The sequence below is a fragment of the Myiozetetes cayanensis genome, unplaced genomic scaffold (genome assembly GCF_022539395.1).
Source record: "Myiozetetes cayanensis isolate MyiCay16 unplaced genomic scaffold, myiCay2020 scf10, whole genome shotgun sequence".
In the NCBI taxonomy this organism is placed as follows: Eukaryota; Metazoa; Chordata; class Aves; order Passeriformes; family Tyrannidae; genus Myiozetetes; species Myiozetetes cayanensis.
Window position 1 is genome coordinate 12,566,660 of NW_026086605.1, and position 21,648 is coordinate 12,588,307.

The window sequence follows — 21,648 nt, forward strand, 5'->3', positions numbered from 1 at the left end:
AGCAGTTGGCCAGCAGCTGACTTTCTCCTGGAAATCTATGTAAGTGGGAAACACAGCCTATGAAACTTTAAATAAATCTCTTGTAGTCTGTGTAGTAACCAGTGGCAGTCACTTACAATCCACCCTGTCCTTGCTGTTTCCACAGCCTTCCTGTTGCTGAGCACGAAGTGCTTTCAACCTACCTGTGAGCCTTCCCAGGGCAGCAGGGGACTCTAATCCCTACTTCTGGAGGATATGCTGGGATCAACTCTCCATCTCCAGCCAGCTCTCTGCTTTGAAGCTTCCACAATGGCCAAATTTGTCATCACCATCCAGTGTCTAAGTAAAACGATTAGACCTCATTTCTGATGACTCAGATCCTCAGACCTAAGTTTCAGCTGTCAGCAAAGGTATCTCCTGGCTCCCCAAATAGAAACATAAAGCAATGGCTTAAACATATTGCTGCTCAGGGAAGATGATGCCAACAGACAGAGAAGCAGACACTCAGCATAGCATTTAAGTGCTTCTTCATTAAGGGCATCTGTCACCCTATACTGCAACACTGCAAATGTGCTTCCCAACATGAAGCTCTACCTCAATGTTTTCCTGGTAGATCATTTAGCAATAGGTGATGGACTTCATGCTGGCAGGCAGGTGCTTACCCACATTAAAAATAAAGTAGCTATGATCTACGAAACTCTAAGATGCCTTAAATTCAAGCACATCACGTCCTGCTCTCATTCTTACACCCTGCATTGCATGTGTTCCACTGAAAAGGTTTCATCACATACCTGAAGGTGAAAGAGAGAACACAGTCCATAAGATGTTTGTCTTCACACTTGCTGTAAGAGTCACCCAGGTGGGAAGAGCCTGAATATTTCTGTTTGGCTCCAGCTCTGTTCAGGTTCTCCTGGCAATGCTGGGTATCTCCCCTCCTGGGGAGGTGGGGAGAGGAAGTAAAGAACAAGAGCATGCCAGTGCATGTCTAAAGGGAGGAATCAGGAGGTCTTTAAGTGTTCAAGAGACTTGCCACACTTCCCCCGACAGAGAAGTTGCATCTTGTGCTTGTTGTGCAACACAGGAAAGAACAGGAAAACAGTCCCAAGACTACAGAAACAATAAATTACCCTCTTCTCCTTTATTCAGATCCCCAAAGTACTGTGAATACATAACCTATAAGAGCTAAACTTCCTTCATGGTTTTACTTCACTTTCAACACGGATAATTCTCTGTTTTCTAGGGAAGCAGAGATGAGGTTCACTCTCCTGTCTCATTTGTATTTGCTGGATCTCATAGAATCATAGAATTAACTAGGTTAGAAGAGACCTCCGAGATCATCAAGTCCAACCCTTGATCCAACCCCACTGTGATTACCACATCATGGCCCTCAGTGCCAGATCCAGCCTCATCTTAAAAACCTCCAGGGACGGTGAATCCACCACCTCTCTGGGCATCTGAGATGTACTGCCCAGGTGGACAGTGGACAGCTTCCTCTACCATTCTCCAAAGCTTTTCAACAATTCCTCCTTACTGTCTGCATGTGATCTGCAGTCCAAGGTGAATTCCCTTTTCATCCAGACACACTGTGTTATTTCAGTACAGCACTATCCAGACAACTGAAAAAAGTGCGAACAATTTAATGTAATTACTTTCTCCGAACTTTCCATGAAAATGGTGAAAGTCTGGAAGACTTCTCATCTTTGTGCAGTGTTTGGAGTTGTTCTGTTTGGTTTTATACTTACAAACTTAAGTATACTTACAATCTTACAATCTAGAGAGAAATCACCATAAATATTTACAGAGAGAGCTTCAAAAAGCCACTATTTTCAGTTAGTGAGAGGGCTTTGTCTCACCATCAAGATTTCTAAAAGGTTCAGTAATTTATCTTAATTCAGACCATTCTGTGAATAAAACAGCCGCTGTCCTTCCAGATGGAAAGCAGACACTATCCTGCCTCCCCTTGTAAAGCAACCAACATGCCTCAGAAACAAGCAGCAGCAGTTATTAAACTCAAGAGAACCACCCCTTTCACCCACTGAACTCCATCCAGCCTCAACACTTCCCAAAACTGAAAAAAAAAAAAGATGACACTGCAAAATGTCTTACGTAAATTTTGCTGTCCCAGGAGCCTCCACAGCCAATCCAAAGGGTCAAAGTACTTAAAGAAACCAGATTCTTAAGGGATTTCCAGCTCCCACTTCCAGATCTCAGTGATTACACAGAAGGCAGACAGCATCACCCTTGATAAGCCCCCACCGCTGCAGCCATTAAATGTCCAAATTTGTTTGGGTGCCTGAGCCTCTTGCAGAAGTCTGGATAGGAAAAACCCAGCCAGCAGCAACAGAATGAAAGCAACCCTAATCTATTCAACTTCCGTTATTTATTTTTTTTAAGAACATTTTCTAGCATTTTCCCACTAAATACTGGAGATTAAGTAAGCAAAACTTCTTGATGTCTGCATGAAAATACGTGGACAAGAGCAGAAACCCATGAGCATTCCCAAGTCTTGAAGCCATCAGCAAACCAGCATCTTCAGTGCCAATGTTAAGCCCTGCTCTGTGCTGGCTGGCTGGGGACTGGCAGCTCAGCTCAGCACGGGCCTCTCCAAGAAACATACAATAGGGAACAAGGAATTTTTCTCTCAACACTTGGCAGAGCAGTATACTAGCTATCTAAACTTAGACAATAAATACAGAACAAATTAAGTTCTCCTGCTCCACTGGAATCCCAGAGGTGCTTTTTGGAGACCACAGTGCCGGGGCAGGCAGGGATGCACAGCATGAGCCACGGGCCAAGGTGCTGCTGCCATGGCGGGCAGCTGGGTAAGCACTCCAGTACACAAACGCTTTTGTCCTCTGCGTCCATGTCGACTTCTGGTGGGAGCTCCAAAGGTGCCTGCTTCCTGCTGGTAGCTCTGCTTCTCTCTGTTTCCATCAGGGCCAGGAATAACAGGAGAGCAGGCTGTCCCCCAGCCCCTCCTCTTCTGGTCCTGGACATGGCCAGTGGTATGAAGAGCGGGGGCTGAGGAGCACGCTTGAGTTACAGAAGCAAATGGTTTTTGGTGCCTCTGGATGTTCCAAGTTAAGTTCAGATCGCACTGCACTTAGCCTGCATGCTATCCAAACTAGTCCAGCAGGGCCTAATCCTGATGAATAGCTGGGTAGCTATTAAAATTGTTTTCCTTGAACAGCTAAATGGAAATTTGAGGACTTGATGCTTGAGCTAGCATTTAAAGTGGGCTCAGGTAATCAAAACACCAGATCAGAGAGCACTGGGGGTTTTGGAGGAGCTGAGATTCCATTCAGCTTTGAACCTTTAGTTTTTTATAGCAAACAATTCCCACCCCAATAAATGAGACTAGCCACAGCTCCTTACAGAGACTGACTGGACCTGATCACACGGGCTCACACTAGCTGCTTATACCTTTTTGGCCAGCAATGCTTCTCGTGCAACTTAACACCATCTGTCATTCTGTCGTGTCACCTCGGGATGCCACTTGGGAAAAAACACGTCACTGGTCATCTCTCACTGAAGACACCTGAGATGCCAGCATCCGGTATCACAGCCTTCTCTCTGTCTGGGCACCAAACACCATGTACAAATTTAGAGCAACAAACAGCATGAAGGCAGCTCCAGTGTCTCCAAGTTCTTTTCCTGCATCCGTGGCCAAGCTGCAAGCCAGTATCAGAGCAAACCGGTAAATAGGATATTCTGTGTAGAGGATGTAGGTAGCTTTTAACTGTCACACACTAGAAATGTAGACAAACAGCAGAGCAATGGATTAAATATATGAATTTTTCTGCTATTCTAACATGTTCCAGGGCCTCTGGCATGAATGATGGTAGGAATACCAGTGAGGAGCCACTGAGGAGGTGACAGGAAGCTATAAAGTAACTGGTGTAAGAGTCAGCATGCAGGAGAAGCCAGCTTGTGGATGGAGAGCCTGTGGATCCCGCATGGGCCTTGTTCCCCTCCTCAACCTGATACTGGTGTATGTGAGGACAGCCTAACCATTCAAAGTGGGAGGATGAATGGAGGGAAGGTGACCTCAGAGGAGCTCATTTCCTGAGTGTGGCAGAGCCATGTGGCTCCTCAGGCAGAGCTTCTCCCCCAGCACCACTGTGCAGGTAGGACAGGCAGCTCCAGCAAGCTGAGCAGGCATCAACATGCCAGGGCATGTTTATGTCTAGAAAACTACCACCAGAAGAACCTGACTTATTATATCCAAGCAGATTAATGAAGAACAGTAACACAATTTGGGCATTCCAAGCAAGTAAATGAGTCCCTATAGTCATGTGTGGAGGCAGTTGTGCTGCATGAAAAAAAGGCCCCAGATACTGAGCCTCACCAATTTGATTTCCTGAGCAGGTTGAGAGCAAGCTATAATGGACTCTTCTCCAAGCCACATCCCCTACAAGGAAGCCTGCAATAAAAAAAGGAGGAAGAAACCATGTTTTGAGCTCAGTCAATGTAGTGCACACTTCACTAATCTCAGGTATTCTTAAAAACACTATTGTGGGCCCAACCTGGCTGCAGAGGCAGCAAACCAGCAGTGCTCCTTTGTGGGAGCCCTGGGTGGCTGCAGATGCTAACTGTTCTCATGGACAGAGAGGGGGGAAGGCTTGCTTACATAACCACAGCCTTGTAAAACAATTTGGTACCAAGTGCGACCCCTGTTAAGGGTATAATTTTCATGCTTCCTATAAAAAATAAAATAACAGCGATTTTCAATGCTCAGAATGCATACACTTCAGAAAACCTGGGGTTGTGTAGTATGAGGACAGCAGCACTGCTGCAGGGGCTGGACACAGGTAATGCAGCAGTTAACTGAGAGCAAAGGGATAAGAGCTCCAGGAGGAATGTCAATAGCATTAGGACAGACCTGATATTTGAATAGGCACTGTGACTCAGTCATCACCTAGGGATCTAAGATGATGCAAAGATGCACTAAAAGCTTCTAATTTCTCCTTACTTAATCCTCACTTGCTGTATCCGAATAGTGCACACAAGCTAAGGATGCTCTGTGTGCCCAAGGGAAACAAAGCCTGATGTGGGGCTCCCCATCATGCATTAGGAAATTTGGAAGCTATGTGGAATATGTCATTAGGTTGCAGAGCACTGTGCAAGGGCCTTTGGTATCCAGTGCCAGCTACGGGGATGAACCTTCCCTCTTTCCTGGTGGGTGGTATGAGACTCCAGGCCTTTGTGAGAGCCTCCAAAAGTCAGAGGCGCTCCTTGATGTGAAGCCACATGTCAGACATAGCAAAGCAAGGAGCGACCTTTCAGCTCTCCCTGCTCAGAAGCTGCAGGGTCAGCCGCACGCCACAGCCCATCACCCCCACAACAGCTCCCTGAGGGGCACCCTGAGCTCCCACGGCCAGCACGGCAGCTCCCATCGGCAGCAGAGCCACCCAGCTGTGTGGCACACGAGTTTGGCAGCACAGCCACCCAGCTGTGTGGCACACGAGTTTGGCAGTGCAGCCACCCAGCTGTGTGGCACAGCTTGGGCACGCCGTGGCTTGGGCACGCTGTGGTTTGGGCACGCCGTGGCTCGGGGGGAGCATACGGCGCAAGCCAATTGCGTCGCCTGATGTTCAATGAGACTTGACAGGTCCCACTGAGGTCTGCATGCGGAGAGAGAGCCCGGGGCCCCCAAGCTGGCGACAGCGCCTTGACTCTGCTCAGCCCCAGCACGCCTGGGGCACGAAGGATTCAGCATTTGGATCATCTCATGGGAGGCTGGCAGGGACCCAACGGCGCGAACATCATCCCATCTGCAGGAGCACAGGGCTGGCTTGCAATGCACTTTTACCCTTGGAGTGGGGGTAGGAGGGGGGGATGCACATGCACAGACATTCTTCACTTGTCACCCCCAGCCTTAGGCTGTTTCTTTCATCGCAATCACCTAAAGGTGAGGAGGAGTTGAAAAACATTACACTGACAGCGCTGTCGGAGCTGCGGATATAGGGCCTTCCGCTCCACGCCAAGCAAACCCTCTGGAATGGTTTGGACACGATAGGTAAACAGTGTTGGGCTTGCTCAGCAGGGAGACATTTGTATTTAGATGTTATAGATAAGTGGTGCATATTTGAGACATCTGAAAGTTATTATTCCAGGCAGTTTCTAAACAGAGAATCGCAGTTGCGTAGCCCCTTAACTCCAAGCTGACAGGCGGGATAATGATTTAAATTATTGTTAAACATAGACTCTGTTTTAAGTGGATGGAATTCAACATCATGGTAGGTTTGGGGGAATGGGGGTGTATTACAAAACACAACATTTCCAATTTCTGGAGCGCTGATCTGCCAACACCAAGCATCGCTATTCACGCTATGAAAATGGCAGCTGTAGAGATCCTCAAAAGGCAACATCACTCAGCTGCTTTCTGGCTCATTACCACTACCTCTAATTGCAACAACTTCGATTAAGGGAAATGCCTTTATGAAAGCTAAACATTAAAAGTTTTCACAGACTGTAAAACAGAGTTCAGCAATGAATCATAACGATTTTTTATAATGCTTTTGATTTACAAGTGATTTATGCCTCCTGGAGTTCACCAGGGTTATGTTTATTATGTTATCACTCTGTTTTTAAAGAAGAAAATACTGATTTGTTCTCCATTATAAGCTATTTGAAGCTCGACTTTTAGGTTGTATTAAATCAGTGTCCTACAGTTGTCTCATTTGGGAGGGGTTTGTTTTCCAGTGTTTCCACATTTAGCTGGTTGGCTCCCCCTGACCCCCCAGGCAGGGTCAGCAGATACCACCATCAGAGAAGACTTTTAGAACCCACCATAAGACGCTTTCTGACATACCAAAGGTTAAGTGTGATGGCAAACACTGGCTCCACACTGCAGCCTTTACACAGGCAAAGCTCCAGCAAAAACAAACCCGTGTCTTATGTGGAAAGGAGAAAGGGGAGGAAGAATTAATTTCTTGCTTATTCAGCATCTGATTGTGTCTCTGTGTCACAAGCAAGCTCCCAGGCAGTATCTCCAACCTACAGCATCCTCATTTCCCACATGGGTAATTTACAATAATGCAGGCAAGAGGCTCTCATCTCTGCTTGTAGCATGAAGATGCAATTGGGCTTAAAACAAAAGCAATCACACCTTGCCACTTAAGGGAAATTACATGGCTGATTAATAATGGATGAGCCTCACAAAGGCCACCCATTCTGCTCAGCATGCCAGCATCTTATCCTAATTCTCCTCACCAATAAAGCCTAGAATTGTTTGGAAACTTTAGGGAAATTGAGATCACTCACCTAAGCTTTAATAACGGTTGTGTTTAGCAGGGCAGCAGCAGCACAGCACAGCCTTTGGCATATGCAACGTAACATAAAATCAAATCATGAAACAATAACTCATGTCTGCCAGAAACACACTTACAAGGCACAGGAGTCAAACCAAGATAAGGCACTTCTGTCAGACAGGCAGCTTGGCTTGCCTACTTTAGCACATGAGGAGTCCAGCAACTCAGAGCAACTGAAACCCACAGTCCCCTGCCAGGGAGAAAAGTGGTATCTCCATCTTGCAGAAACCAGGCACTTGTGTGATATGTCTTAGGAAAATGAGAAATCTGAGCCTGAATCAGGAGCTGAATCCTTTACCATTAAAATTAAGGAGGGCTTTTTGTCCCTTTCTGTTAACCACTGGTCACGGACCTGAGGTACCCACACCAGTGTGTAAAGGCTTTCTCCCGCAGGCAGAGCTTGGTTGCTTTTCTTGCACAATTAAACTCTAATAAATATTCTTCCCTCATAAAAATAATGGACCGATCTCTCTCTGGGCATTATTTTTATCTTTTCATATGAAAAAAATATATTCATAGAGCTTGGCAGGAAACAAACAAGCAAGTTAAAAACCTCAAATGGGTATTAAAACTACCAATGCCCTATCTGAAGAACCTAAGAAAAGCACAAAAGGAAAGTGCAGCAATCAACAGAAAACATGGAAATGATTCCTTAGCCCTCAAGCTGGACATTGAATTGGGCAGTGACAAACCCCCCAGGGCAGGCTCAGGGGTCTTGCCTGCTCTTTCCTGCAGCCCTTGCAGCTACTGCTCAGCTGACAGCACAGCCTTCAGAATAAGGAGAGGGACAAAGGCAAGTCAAAGGCGGATTTCCTCCTGCCAGAGGCTCTGTGTAAGGAAAGGGAAGCCTCCTCGTGCCTCCAAGCCCCTCCTGGCCACAGACCAGCCTAATGCTGAACAGACTGACAGCACTGCACCCTTCCAATGAGCAGCCAAAGCGGTCCTGGCCTTTGGACATAAAATTTGAGAGACAAACACATGTTGGAGAGATAAAATGAATGACAAGGGCCCCAAAGAGAGTATTTCCCACTGATTTTTCATTCTGATCTACTTTTAGTAACTTCAGATAAGCTACTTGTTTAACCACTTGAACTCAAAAGGACATAGATGGGTTTCATCTATGTGAAACACCTCACGACAGTCTGCTTTGGCAGATCTCAGCACAATATGTCCAGTCCTAAAACCTGTCATTACCTTATTCTCATGTCCTGGCATGAGCTGATAAAGCCACTTGGGCCCCATCCCCACCTGTGACCCAAGATTTCTTAGTTTCCAGAGTAGTAAATCCTGCTAGTTTCTGTAGTCATCTTTATGCTGTAGAGCCAGTGTGCACTCAACTCCATAAGGATGGGAAACAGCAACACTGAAACTGCTGTGGGATATTCTTAGGTGTCACCTTTTCCACCTGTGGCATCAAATGCCAGAACAAAAGCCAGATCTCCAAACAGCCTCCACTGCTTGGCTACACCGCAGTCAGAAAAAGGATATTAAATATGGAGACAGGGTTGCAATCAGCCTTTCTGAGGAAATAATAACCTGGGAAATTCTGACTCATGCTGATTTGTGATCAAGGACTGTGACTGAGATACCAAAAAAAGGAATTGAATCAGATTTTCATGGCTGTGTCAGAATGAATTAATTCTCCTCATATAACTGGAAAAGATTTAACATCACAGAAGCATTTTTAGCATGACAGCAGGATATGGAGGCTGCAGTAAAGAAGAAAACATGATTATTGGTCTGGAGAGACTGACAGAAAGAAAAGATAAAAAGGAACTAAATATACCATAAAATAACAGCTTGGTCAAAGAGCTGACACCAGGAACATCCTGAGAAGGGGACAGCAATTGTAAGTATCTGGCACTACTGGCTGCAAAAATGCCCCAGGAAATGCTTATGCCAGAATAACCAACAGCGACATATCCCCATGAGAGATGATAAAGTTACTTTTAAGTTTACCCAGAAGATTTTAAGAAGCTTCCACCAAGGTCCTACTAGAAAACTGGTTTTCCCCCTTCTACTAAAGATACAAGAGATGGCTGCCTGGCCTTCTCTAGTGGCCACCATTCACCCCTGTGTCTGTCTCAGACAGGGGTTAAGATATTCTTGCTCACTTTTTGTGGTTGTCAGCAAAACTCTTCAAGCAAATCAGATGTCACTCTGAATCTAGCTAAACCGAAGTCAGGTTATTTCAATTCTAAATGCTTGCCCATAGCAACTATTCAGGTTAGCATAACTAGTTCTTTTTAAAGCCATGTTTGCAATTAATTTGCATTAATTTTCTAGGTTGTCCATTGCAATTAAGCCCTCTGCAGAAAAAGTATTTCACTCAATACATATTTCAAAGATGGTTGTTTGGTTTTCTTTCCCAGCCAAGCAAGCTAGAGATGCTGCTAAGTGCAGGATTAGACTCTGAACTGCAACTCAACAGGCAAGAGTTTATCTGGCAGCAAATTCCGCAGACTGAGGAGTGTGAAATCCCCACTGCAAAGCACTGACAAACAAAGGAGTATCTCCTCTCTCCTCACACAGCCTGCTCACCTTCCTCCAAAACACCCCTTTGATACTTAGTTCTGTCAGTGTTTGTTACTAGAAAAAGACTTTCACAATAAATTAACTATACAATGAAAAGAACCATTGCATGAAGAGGAATAGGTGTTATCAAGAGCAGAACTAAAAGCCACCAATCTAATTCAGGACACAAGAAACAAATCTCACTCAGATTGTTCCCCATTTGTTTTTTTTTTTCCTGTATCTTCATGATCCCTATGATAGATATACTGGCAGTAGTATGTACTTGACCTGATAAAAGAGCTCACTTATCTTCAAGGAACATGCCAGATATCCATGGTGACCCATACAAAATAACTCGAACACACCTAACACCCTGTGCTGTCCAGATAAGGGTGGAGGGAAAAAAAGAAAAAAGGACCAAAGCCTTTGGGTTATGAATTGTCAACACAGAGTCAACATGAGCCAGTGATTTAAAAGTGTAAATCGAACCTTAGCATAAGAAGCCAGGCAAGAAAGGGATGGTATTTTGGTCACTGAGTTGTCCTTGCATCACCCACCAACATAACCCGATCTCTCTTTGCCAAACCTGTCCTCCTTTCACAGCTTTCAGACAGCAGTTCACCCTATTTCCATGCTTTCATCTCCCTGATCCCCTGTGTCAGGCATCCGGATCCCTCCAGCACAGAAATCTGCCATGTTTTCCAAGAAAAGCAAGCACTACTTGGAGGACACGTTCCTACCTCCCCTCCAGCTTCAACAGTGTGCTCAGCCCCCCCTGCTCATGTTCATCTCTCTCTTCCTCCTTTTAAAAGAGTCTTTGCTTCTCAGAAAAACCATTAAGCACAGAGCCTAATCCCTGCATAACCACTGATTACTGATTAACCACAGACTGCAGGTTTTGACCTAGCAAGTCCTGCACAGAACCCAGTAACAAGCAGATGGTAAAAAGATCTCGCAAAGCCCTTAAGCACATGTCTATCTTTAGGAATGTGAATTAACATACTTATTCAAGCATACACCTGATTTCTGGCAACTGCATATGCATAGAGGTGGGTAGGTAGTTAACCATCCTGCTGAATTTGGGCCCTGCAGTCTATGCAGTCTTCTTTTCTGACCAACTGAAGATGGGTTCCAACTGTCCAATTGGAAACTACACAACTTTAAAAAAATAGCATTTTACTTCCCACTTGAATTTTTCCTCCACCAGCTTTCACCCCTTAGCCTGCCAACACAGAGCACCCTCTGACTCACCATCAGATTGTTACTTTGATTCTTCATAGCTTATCTGTTTTTTATGGAGCATTGGTCTTTTAGGTCTCACATCCAAAAATGAAGCACTAGAAATTATCATACAAATAGTCATAATAGTGATTATGGCCTAAAACCAAATTATTTATGTATTTCTCTTGAGTGAGCAATTAGGCTGAGTTGAAATTGTCAGTCCTTGCAGCTCCACAGAGAAATTCTCCATCAATTCAGTTTTCTTTCCAACTGTTTCTAGCTCTGACCTTCAGCATGAAGCCAATTTTCTTCCACCTGGCAAAGTGGTGTTATAGGCAATGTTCGAAGACTCTACCATGTTAGGAATGAAGCAATAAAAAGTGTTTCAACAAATGTATGCAGCATCAAGGCTCACCTGATACAAGCATACACATTCCAGTGTATGGAATAACTGAATCAGATCTATCTAGAGTAAACAAGGCCCAGAAACAGGGTCAGAAACCAAAAGGACTGCTGTTTTTGTCAGAAAGATGCTCTCACAAAAGCCATGCTGGGATAACAGCAGTTTGCTGATGCCTGTGAAAGGCTCAGGATAGTGATGGCTGCTGCCTACAAACACCAGAGAGAGCAATGAAAATCATCTGGGGAAACACCACTGCAGAATGAGGAGAAAATGCAAATGTCTGTGGAAACACATTGAACAATTTATCACCAGTCTCCTGGTTCAAGTGAACACCTATGGGGCTCTGTGATGCTGGAGTCCTCTGGCCTTGGGAAGGCAGAAGAAGAGGGAACACTCTGCATTAAATATGTTAGAGGCTTCAGATCTTTCCATGCAAGTGGTGCAGTACTTATTGGCACAGTACCAGCACGGGAATAGGATTATTGGATTTGAAAGGCTTTTTCCCTGGAGTGGTCTTTATCCTCTTAAAAAGATAGAGCAATTAAACATTTTTTTTCCTGAAGAGAATTAATTGTCTGGGAAGGGTCACACCGGTAGCCAGATGCATCACAAGAGATGTTAATCTTCTTAAACACACCAGCCATAGCCACTGGCCAGCAACCTGTTTTATCAATCTTTTATACCCAGCTACAGACTAAAAATTTACCAATACCAAATAAGTTTCATTTCAAAATCTAATTCGAGCAGATGGAATGGATTTTTTTTTTTAATATTTCGTAAAGGGTTTTAACATCAAAATGATGCTAATGTCTGAGAATCAAAACTAGTAAGTGGACATACTGTTCTAGCCTATAAACATGGAGTGCTTTGTACAAATTTCACAAAGTTCTGCCAACATTACCCGCTATAATTCCCAAGACAGCAGGAGGAAGCACTTACCTAGCACATGTCAGTACAAGGCATGATATTTTCACCAAATGCCACAACACAGGGGAAAGATGTAAAAAATATTGTCAGTAGAACACATTATGAAAATGTGATTAAGTGAGAGTCATAGAAGAATGAAAGATCCAGATTTTCCTAAATGTCTGAACAGGAGAGAGGAGCCCAGCATTTCACTGAGCACAGCACTTTGCAGGAGCAGCTGCATCATAAGCAAGAGCTGATCTGCACCAAAATCAGGAACTGATTCAACACAAGTAGATTACCTTAGAGAATAGAAGTAGTAGCTCAGTATGACTAAAGATGACCTAGTGAATGGCATCTCTGCCAATGGCAAGGGGGTTGGAACTACATGATCTTTAAGGTCCCTTCAAACCCAAACCATTTTATGATTCTATGCTTCTGTGAAGGAGAGATTCTGGTTTGATTCAGCACAGCTTCCCTGAGTCAAAATGGTTTGTTTTCTTTAGGACAAACCAGGCAAGGTCTGAAGAAGCTACTGCCATTCAGTATTTGCCCAAAAAGAAAGAACGAACGAGCAAAAACAAGGGCTGTATTCTGCTCACAGTGTAAAAACAGAGCAACTCCACAGGTGGCTGCAAGTTTAGGCTGGTAAAACTGAGAGCAGAGTTGGGCTATTGATAAGGATTTCTAGTCTGAACCCAACAGCAACAGTTCTGCTTACAGAGCTTGATTAAAAAAAAAAAAAGAGAGAGAGAGACTTTGTACTATAGAAAAATCTCATTTTTAGCTCTGTTGCCGATACGGATGGAAAACCTAATTTTATTTTATTAAAGGTGTCAAACGTTTTTAATAACCTAGACACCTACAGGGATAAAAAATCACATCCTCTCTACAGTAAATTGCATATTCAGCAGCTGTGGTGCCAATTAGACATTGAAATGACAAAGTGCTATCTCATGCCAGCAGAGACATACTGTACAGGGACGGTGTTTAGCTTTATCATGTAAGCACTGTTCAGCCATCATCTGTCATACAGGCTTAGGGGAAAGGGTCTCCACAGCTGGAACAGCTGGAATAGCTGGAATTGCAAGATTAGCACAATAAATGGTTATACTTTCACCAGATCACTCAATTCACATCCAAAACTTACCTCCAGCTCCGACTTACACAGGACTAAACACACTCTTTTTGTCAAGCTATAGCTTTATGAATGAAGAGGAATTAGCTTTCAGCATTACAGCCCAAGAACAGTATAAATTATTTAGCTGAATATTTTTGAGAAAAGCATTGAGAAAAGTGCAAAGATTAATTTCCTCTACCAACATATTCTCCAGATTCTCTCTACCCCCTTTTTTTAAAGACACTTATTACCTACAGATTTACAACAGGAATCAAATTAGACAAACTAAGGAAAATACAATTATATGTGGCATTATCAGTTAAGAGAATGTCTTAAAAAAAAAAAATCCCAATTGTTTAAATCGAAAATCCAAAACCTTTGCTAACATAAGGAATTATTTTAAAAATCTCTCTAAAGAATATAATGCTCCATAAGTGGTGGGTTATCATACTCTAAGGCCCTGTCTATGCTAGAAACATCTGTAACAAACTATAGCTGTGTAATAAATTCAGTATACATTCAATTATTCAGGTAGTTTATACCCTTTATTAGAAGTAAAAGAAAGTCAAAGACCTTTCAATTGGAACCACGGTTTCCATACTACACTCTCCACACTTCCAGCACTCAGTAAAGGCAAGATAAACTTCTTAGTCTGAACCAGCGACATGTACCTCCTCAAAGCAACAGCCAAATCAATCATCACAACAGATATTTAATGTGAGGACACCACTTTTTTTTTAACAGAGGGGCCTACCTTTGCAGTGTCAGCATCTGAACTACAGCATACCCATACCCGTAACATAAACACCACTTAAAATTGTCAGAGTTTTCATATTTCCTTGGGGTTTTATGGGTAACATGGAAAATATTACTATATAGACCTTCTTGCCTGTGTTAGCAACAATATTTCAGCCTAACAGAACTAAAGGAACTTTATAGCACAGAACGGATTTTTCCACTGGTCATTCTGTCTTGTTACAGTCTTCATTTTTCTCAGTCTGGGCAATAAAAGCCAGACTAATCCCTTTCGAATGTATTCCTACCCAGGTACACTTGCAGGCTCTCCTGATGCTGATGTGGACATAATGTGTCCACATATATTGTGGATATAATGTGTCCAATAGCACATTATGTGCCAGATTTTGCTCTTTCTGTTCACCTGTGGCACTGTCTGCACTCACCAAGCAGTGCTGCTAAGGCAAAGCTGGTTTGGATGAAAGCAACAGGTTATCCGGTGAGCGAGGCTGAGAAAATGTATGTAACGTGCACAGCCTCTGTGCAACTTTGTAATTCAACACCTCATCGAGTCCCAGTGAAGCCTGAAAGGTTGATCCCTCAGAGACCTTATTTTACTTGGCATCTCTCTGTTCTGACTTACTTACCATTCAGCTGCTCGGCCCAAACACCCCACACTGATCATCCTGGCAGCAGAAGGGCAGGACAGGGGGATGTTGCCTTCCCCAGGCTCATGGGCACAAAGTCTCTACTGTTTACAGTCAAACACACAAAGAAGAAAAAAACCCATTGCATTCACACAGCCAAGAGGAGCTCTGACCTGCTTGAAAGTGCAGTGTCCAGCAGTCTTATCATCACAACCAAGACAGGCAGACCTGGAGGACAGAGAGACTGTCAAGCACAAGGAGCTGCCCTGGGGCTGGGGCTAACTTTTAGGTGCCTATTGCATCTGGAAAAATACCTCCCTCCAGAGGTGCTAAGGCAAAGCAGGGATTAATTAAAATGCCAAGAGATTAGTTATTTATTAAACTGTTTTCATATTTGTAGCTGTGTTAGAGAGCTTCCTGCAGCTGCCATAGAGACAATAGCTACAGACAATAAAACTTTATGAGCAATTTAAATTCTCTCTCCCCTTAGGAGATGCGGAAAAACAAGGACAACTGACTGTTTGCAGGTCTTGTGTATCTTGCATTCATTAAGCAGGACTCTGTTTAAGCACTTACGCTTTTCCATCAGATAGTCACAGACTTCCACAGAAAGGATAAATAGTTTATAGCTTCCACTTTCAACAATACCCCATAAAAACACACTGCAGTCATATCTGATTATCCAATTTTGTTTAGTGCAAAGCTCTCTCAGCAGATCAGTCTGCTTATTTGCACGTGTCAGAAGAGCAACAGAAATGGATTCCCGTGGGCAATGGAAAATAAGCTTCGCACTTGGAAAATAAAATAGTAATAACCACACAGTAAAACTGCAGATGCATGCGATAAATTAGATTTATCATCAGTCTTATACCATTCACGCTTGAAATTTGCCCATAAATCTACCTTATTTGAGGTTTATTTAATGTTTCTTCTAAAGGTGGCCTGGAGCTAGAGATTCAATCTATGTAAAAACTGACAGGAGTGAAGAAAGAAAAACAAATGTTTCTTTCTTTCCCCACAAAATGTGCAACTTCCTTGTCAAACAGACACCAGCTTGAGTCTCAAGATGGGTACATTTCCATCCAGGATCAGTTCACATTTTAACTTTTGATACATTGCGAACATAAAGCAATAAGAAGCTTGGAAGGGGATAAGAAGCTAGAAAGAAGAGATTTCTCAAATATCTAATATAATATACAGTGGATTCTACTAGGATCTGTATATACATTTATATACATTTATGACCGTATATACATTTATGACTGAAGTATATATTTATACTATTTCTAATTCAAGTAAATCTAATACATGCACATTTAATACATATGCATTTAAAATTTTCTCATTTTGCAAGGTCTTACTAGTTTTTTTTAATGTATTTTATATTTACAAGGTGTGGTGAGACTTAGCTTTCAACAGGTGCCTCTCACTGTGCCAACCTAAATAAAATTATCCTTGGTTTTCAAAGCCTGTGTTGGTAAAAAAACAAGAATACTTTGAAATACTGCATCAATGAAAATACAGAATGGATGGGAGGAGTGTGAACAGAGTAATAAATGGTAAAGGCATTTGGTTGCTGACCACACTAGCAGTGGAAAATGAGTAGACCATTCCTCACATTACCACGCTGGAAACACAGGGTGAGTAGAGAGGTACGCTGGAATTATAATTGCTTTGCAGTCCCCTTTTTCTGTACTTTTAGAGCACATGCATTGTGCTTTGAAAGAAAAGACACTAGGTGGTAGGGCTGGACGATCTTCATAGGGACTTTCCGATCTTAACCATGCTGAAATCCTGTGCTGCAATGTCACTGCCAAAAAAATGGGGTGATTTTCAAAAAGGCACCATGCGACAGGTAAACCTGGAATACCCCACCAAAAGGCAAAATCCTGCAAACACTCATTATGCTGTAATGTACACATCATTGAGGGAAGTTGTCACCCTTGCTGTTCTCCAGTGAATCCACAAAAACTGTATATGCCAGGCTCACTAGTTAAGAGCTTCAAAGAAGCAGGTTAATGTGAAACAACACCATTTGGTTCCCACGAGCTGCCATCCTTCCTCCAGGGCTCTGAAGACTCCAGGATTTAAACAGCTGGGCCTTTCCTTTTCTTTTTTTTGATGCTTTATTATAGCAGCAAGGCAGCAGATTGCTTATGTTCCATTTTTCTCGGACTCTTTTTAAAAAGTGTGAATGAGCATGTGTGTATGTTGAAGTGATAACATAAGGACAAGCCACATTTCTAGTAAACATTACTTTAAATTATCCTGGAACGCGAAAGTCACTTGTGCAAAACTAGCTGCCCAAAAAGGGAAGTAGAGCAGTACACCATCCTCCCTGCAAGTTGAGCATGTCAGCAGGAGAGTCACTGTATAAGGACATGTTTATAGGTCATGTAAAGCTGCATCTACACTAAAACCCATGTCCTAAAACACAGAACATGCATGCACTCCATTGCAACAGCCTCCTCTATGCAAGCCCTTACACTGTGGCAGAAAACCAGTGAGACTATGTGGTCAGAGACCAGACTCCTGGGTGAATTTAAGCCTTTTCATCTCTATAGCAGGGGTAGAGGAGGGCAAGGAGTAGCCTCTCACCTGGGACTGTGTCAGCACTGTGAACCTCATCACTGAAACCACTTCAAGGCAGATTTAAGCCAGTCCCTCAATTTGACTCACTCCAACAACAAAGCAAACAGTAACAAGCAAACCATGGCCCAAATCAATTCAAACTCCCCTTGGCTGTGATGCAGTGGACCATGCAAGCCCTTTTCACCTGTTTTGTTTCAAAATCCAGCCAGCAAAGAAGCTCCTTAAAGGCCTCTGCCTCTGAACATACAGCAAGGGCAGTCGGACCCAGGAACATCTGTGACAGCCATATACACCTGTGCACTGACAGCATTAGTGACATGTGGGTAATTATCAGTAAGGCTGACGCTGTGAGTAAAGCCATAAGCAGGAGGAAATGAAAAATTAAGGTACAAACCAGCTGTTTTTTAATGATGCCGGAGTGTTATGCAATGCCTGTGATGTAGATAGAGAGAAAGGCAGGGTTGAGTTAGGCAACAAGACCTGAGTCAGGTGTCACTGCTGTACAACCTCTGCCAAATCATTTAACTCTCACAGGCTTTGCCCCCCACTTTGTTCAAGTCTCTCTTCATTAAATGTGTAAAACAGGAACAATGTCACTAGACTTGGACATCTCCCTGCTTTACTGGGTTCCACATTTTAGCTGGCACTGATTTACCAGTGTTACGCAGATAAGAAAAACAAAAATGAGCAGTTTTGGAAGTTGTCACTTTTGGGAACATAAATGTACACTGTCCACTCCGCTGCAGAGCTGGGATCTTGCAGTGACACAGGACTTACTGCTGCAGATCTTTTCTTTGGGCAAGTCTCATTTGGGAAGTCAAGTTACATTACTGGGAGTGGGGAGGGAGCAATTCTGCAATAAACAGAAAGACAGACACCAGAAATGGTAAAACTTTTGGTCAGACTCTTGGGTGAAATACACATAAAAGCAAATGGAGGCAGTGCAGAGGTGGAGTATGACCCTGTAACCCTACAGGCATTAGAAAATAGTGAGGTTTAAGAACAAGGAACATGTTTGGGGTTAGGGGGCAGTAAATCACTGAACTGGAATCTGAAGTGCTAGGTTTTTCTGTTCAACATACCACTCCAGCACCCGCAGCCTCTATCAGATGCCCTGCATGCCATACCAGGCTGAATTCAACCATATGTTTGTAGCTAAGCTATGAAATTCATTTGTCAAGTCCCAGGCGTTTTTGGCAAGTTGTCTTGTGCTATATGTGTGGTCTGATACACTAAAACAGGCATGCAGAACATTGTAGCGGGTGTGTCTATAGGATCCAGGGGCAGCACAGCCAACAATTTCCCTTCTTTGACTTTTAGTGCTGTTTAATAATGAATGGAGATAGAGAGGACTTGGGGTTGAAGACGTTTCAGCACAGTTGCTAGGCTTAAAGTCTGCTGAAGGCTCCTGGAACAAGCTATAAACACGTATCTGAGCTCCACGCCAACTGTGTAAACTCAGAAGCTGCTTGCTTCATTTAGGAACTTCATGCCCACCAGAGTCCGGAGCCTTTTGGACTGGAGCTAAGTCAGAGGCTGGCAAAAGTCACATTTCCCTTGTGAAAGGGGATGTGGAAGATGCTCGGACAACGCAGGGGCAGATGACGGATAGGAAATGATTTCTTGGGTGTTTTGAAAGGAAACACATAATGCAGAGTTATGGACCCTCATTAATCAAGGCAGTCTGGAGGTGCCAAATCTCACAAGAACAGATGGAGGACTTGTAGTCATTTGTAAGCTCTTCCTAACTGAACCTTTTGTGTGACATTTGCCCAAATTCTACATCCCAATTCAAGTATCACCACCTTGGCCTATGAATAGTTGCTTAGTGGCTCTGATTCAAACTGATTCACAACAAAAGATAAATCTTTCTGCACCTAAGAAAAGAAAAAGCTGCTGAGAAATTCTTCAATTCCTCTGCCTTGTGCAATCTTGAGCCAGGAGTTTTTGCAATAAAGTCAGTCTCATTTCTTCATCTCCAGAACCCACATCCCTCTTCCTTGCCATGTAGGTAGCTACAGGCAGTCCTGCCACCGGATTTTTTTCATACAGCACAGAATGCAGAAAGGAGGCAGAACTGTCAGAAAGAAGTTTCAATAAAGTTTTTCATATGTACCATAAAGTTGTCACTTTAACTGAGATTGGCAGGCTGCACAACAGGAAATAGCCAAGATCTCTCAACTTCAGAAGGAACTTCAGCTTGTGAAGATCAGCAGGGTACCACCTAACCTTATCCATGCTGAAAACAAGAGCCATGAAATTACTGTTACATGGAGAAGTGCTGTGATTTGCCTCCCAGTGAATCTAAGGCTGCATACTGACAAATCGAACTCCTCTGTGAAAGCAGTATTTTGGAAAAACCAGCCACAGATTTGCACAGGTAATTTGGAAGATAGCCATGTTTCAAATCTGTCCATTAAACCAGCCAGAAAATCGGAACTGTGCCATCCAGGAAGAATTTATCCATAGCACGTAAAATGCACTTCCCTGCTTTGGCATGGGGAAAGCAGACAATGAGATAAAGTCTTACAAGGTATATGACACACTCCAGGCTCTGAGCTCTGACAGAGCAACACCTCTGAGCAGAAATCCACTTACTTAGAGATGGCTTCCAGTGCTATACTGCAGCAGCTGTTTCCCACCTCCCACTGGTGTTATATTTACCTGCTGTGTTTCAAATACCCACCGACCCAGGCTGAGGTTGTGAGATGCTCTGGGGAGGAGCAACAGCTGCTTCCCTGCACCTGTCCCAGCCCAGCGAGGGGACAGGTCCTGTCAGACTCAGCATCATCCCTGCACATTTGGACCCAGGTACTCACCTAAGAGCTGCACTCCACGGGTGAGTCCATAGACATCGATCAAAGCCCAGAGGGGCTCTGCCGTCCTCACCCCACTGAAGAAGAGCATCGCAGTGGAGTCGTTCACCCGATAAAAAACCCGTCCCTTCTTGTCCACCCAGAAGGCTATGATGTTTCCCTCATTTGCAAACTCTTCTGGCAGAGCCTTGGCCCAAAACCCACTTTGGGAAACCAAGTCAGGGCACGCGTACTTCGGCAGAGTCTCAGGGTTAATCCTCGATGGATCCTTGGAAGTAAAGCCAAGTCGAAGAGCCCCACTCCAGCAACACTGTTTTTTAGTGATCTGCAAAGATAACAGCAGCAATAACAGCATTTGGCACTTGAACATCTACTTTAACACTACAGGCTCTATGCTTTAAACACTGGTGGCCAGAATGCAGATGACCCCACCAGATTTAGGAAACATTTTACACACCAAACACTGCTGTAGCTTTTTTAACTGCAAGCAGCAATGCTGCATACTTAGGATACAATGCCCATATTTAAAACTAAATAAATCAAAATAAATCTATGTGGAGAGGTGAAATGTAATTACAGCTACATGATGATTCACTTCTATTTCTAGGGTAATTCCTTTTGGCTTAAGAATCATCCTCTCCCAAAACGTGCCAAAAATGGCCCTAAGACCTTTTATCTCAGCACCTGCAGCTGCAGAGCTCTCCCCATATAGTTCTTAGATGGTGGGGTGTCTCATGACCTGAAGGAAAAGCACAGACTCCAGAATCTCAGTTACCACCATGCAGTTTTCCAGGTTTCCTAGACAAGTTATAGACAGTCTTTCCCATGTTTTGCTTGTCATACTGGATGAAATCACAGCCTTGCAGCAGAGAACTTGTGTGTGGGAAAGCACAAATTTAACTTTATTAAATACACAATTTGGAGGCAAAAATAGATGTTGTCTAATGATTGTGAAAAACCTGTTTATTTCATTTCAGCTGTGAGTGGTGTTTTTCAAAACACGTTGTGCACAACTACACTCCACCTGTCAGTATGCAACTATTCAGTGTGTCTGGGGTCAGGAGCAGACTCTGCTTTAGTGTTTGGAATGGTTCATGTCTCATATCCACCCTTCTGCACCAGAGAGATATAGCAAGACAGTGGATCACAGATGCCTCCAGAGCCATCAGTTTCTTCTCATAAGAACTAAGCCCTGAACTGTAGGGGTCTGAGGGGAGAAGACAGCAGGTCCTAAACACATGCAGGACATCCAAAACACTACTCAGTTACAAGGTCACTTTTTCCCATGGAAGCAAGGAATCTTCCAGAGTTAGTATGGTCCCCAGATGGAGATGATGTCCTTGGAGAATTCTTTCCTCTCATTTTATTGTTTGAGTATGAACCTGCTGGGATTCGTTCCTCT

At 43.5% G+C, this 21,648-nt stretch overlaps 1 protein-coding gene across 4 annotated transcripts in view; it reads right to left on the reverse strand.

The window, feature by feature from the left end:
* NEURL1 (neuralized E3 ubiquitin protein ligase 1) overlaps nucleotides 1–21,648 on the reverse strand; it is a 148,226-nt gene that overhangs the window by 37,861 nt on the left and 88,717 nt on the right. For all 4 annotated transcript variants that reach the window (XM_050338941.1, XM_050338957.1, XM_050338956.1 and 1 more), the window contains exon 3: nucleotides 20,250–20,571. In XM_050338941.1, the coding sequence (XP_050194898.1) occupies nucleotides 20,250–20,571 (322 nt within the window). The remainder of the gene's footprint in view (nucleotides 1–20,249; nucleotides 20,572–21,648) is intronic.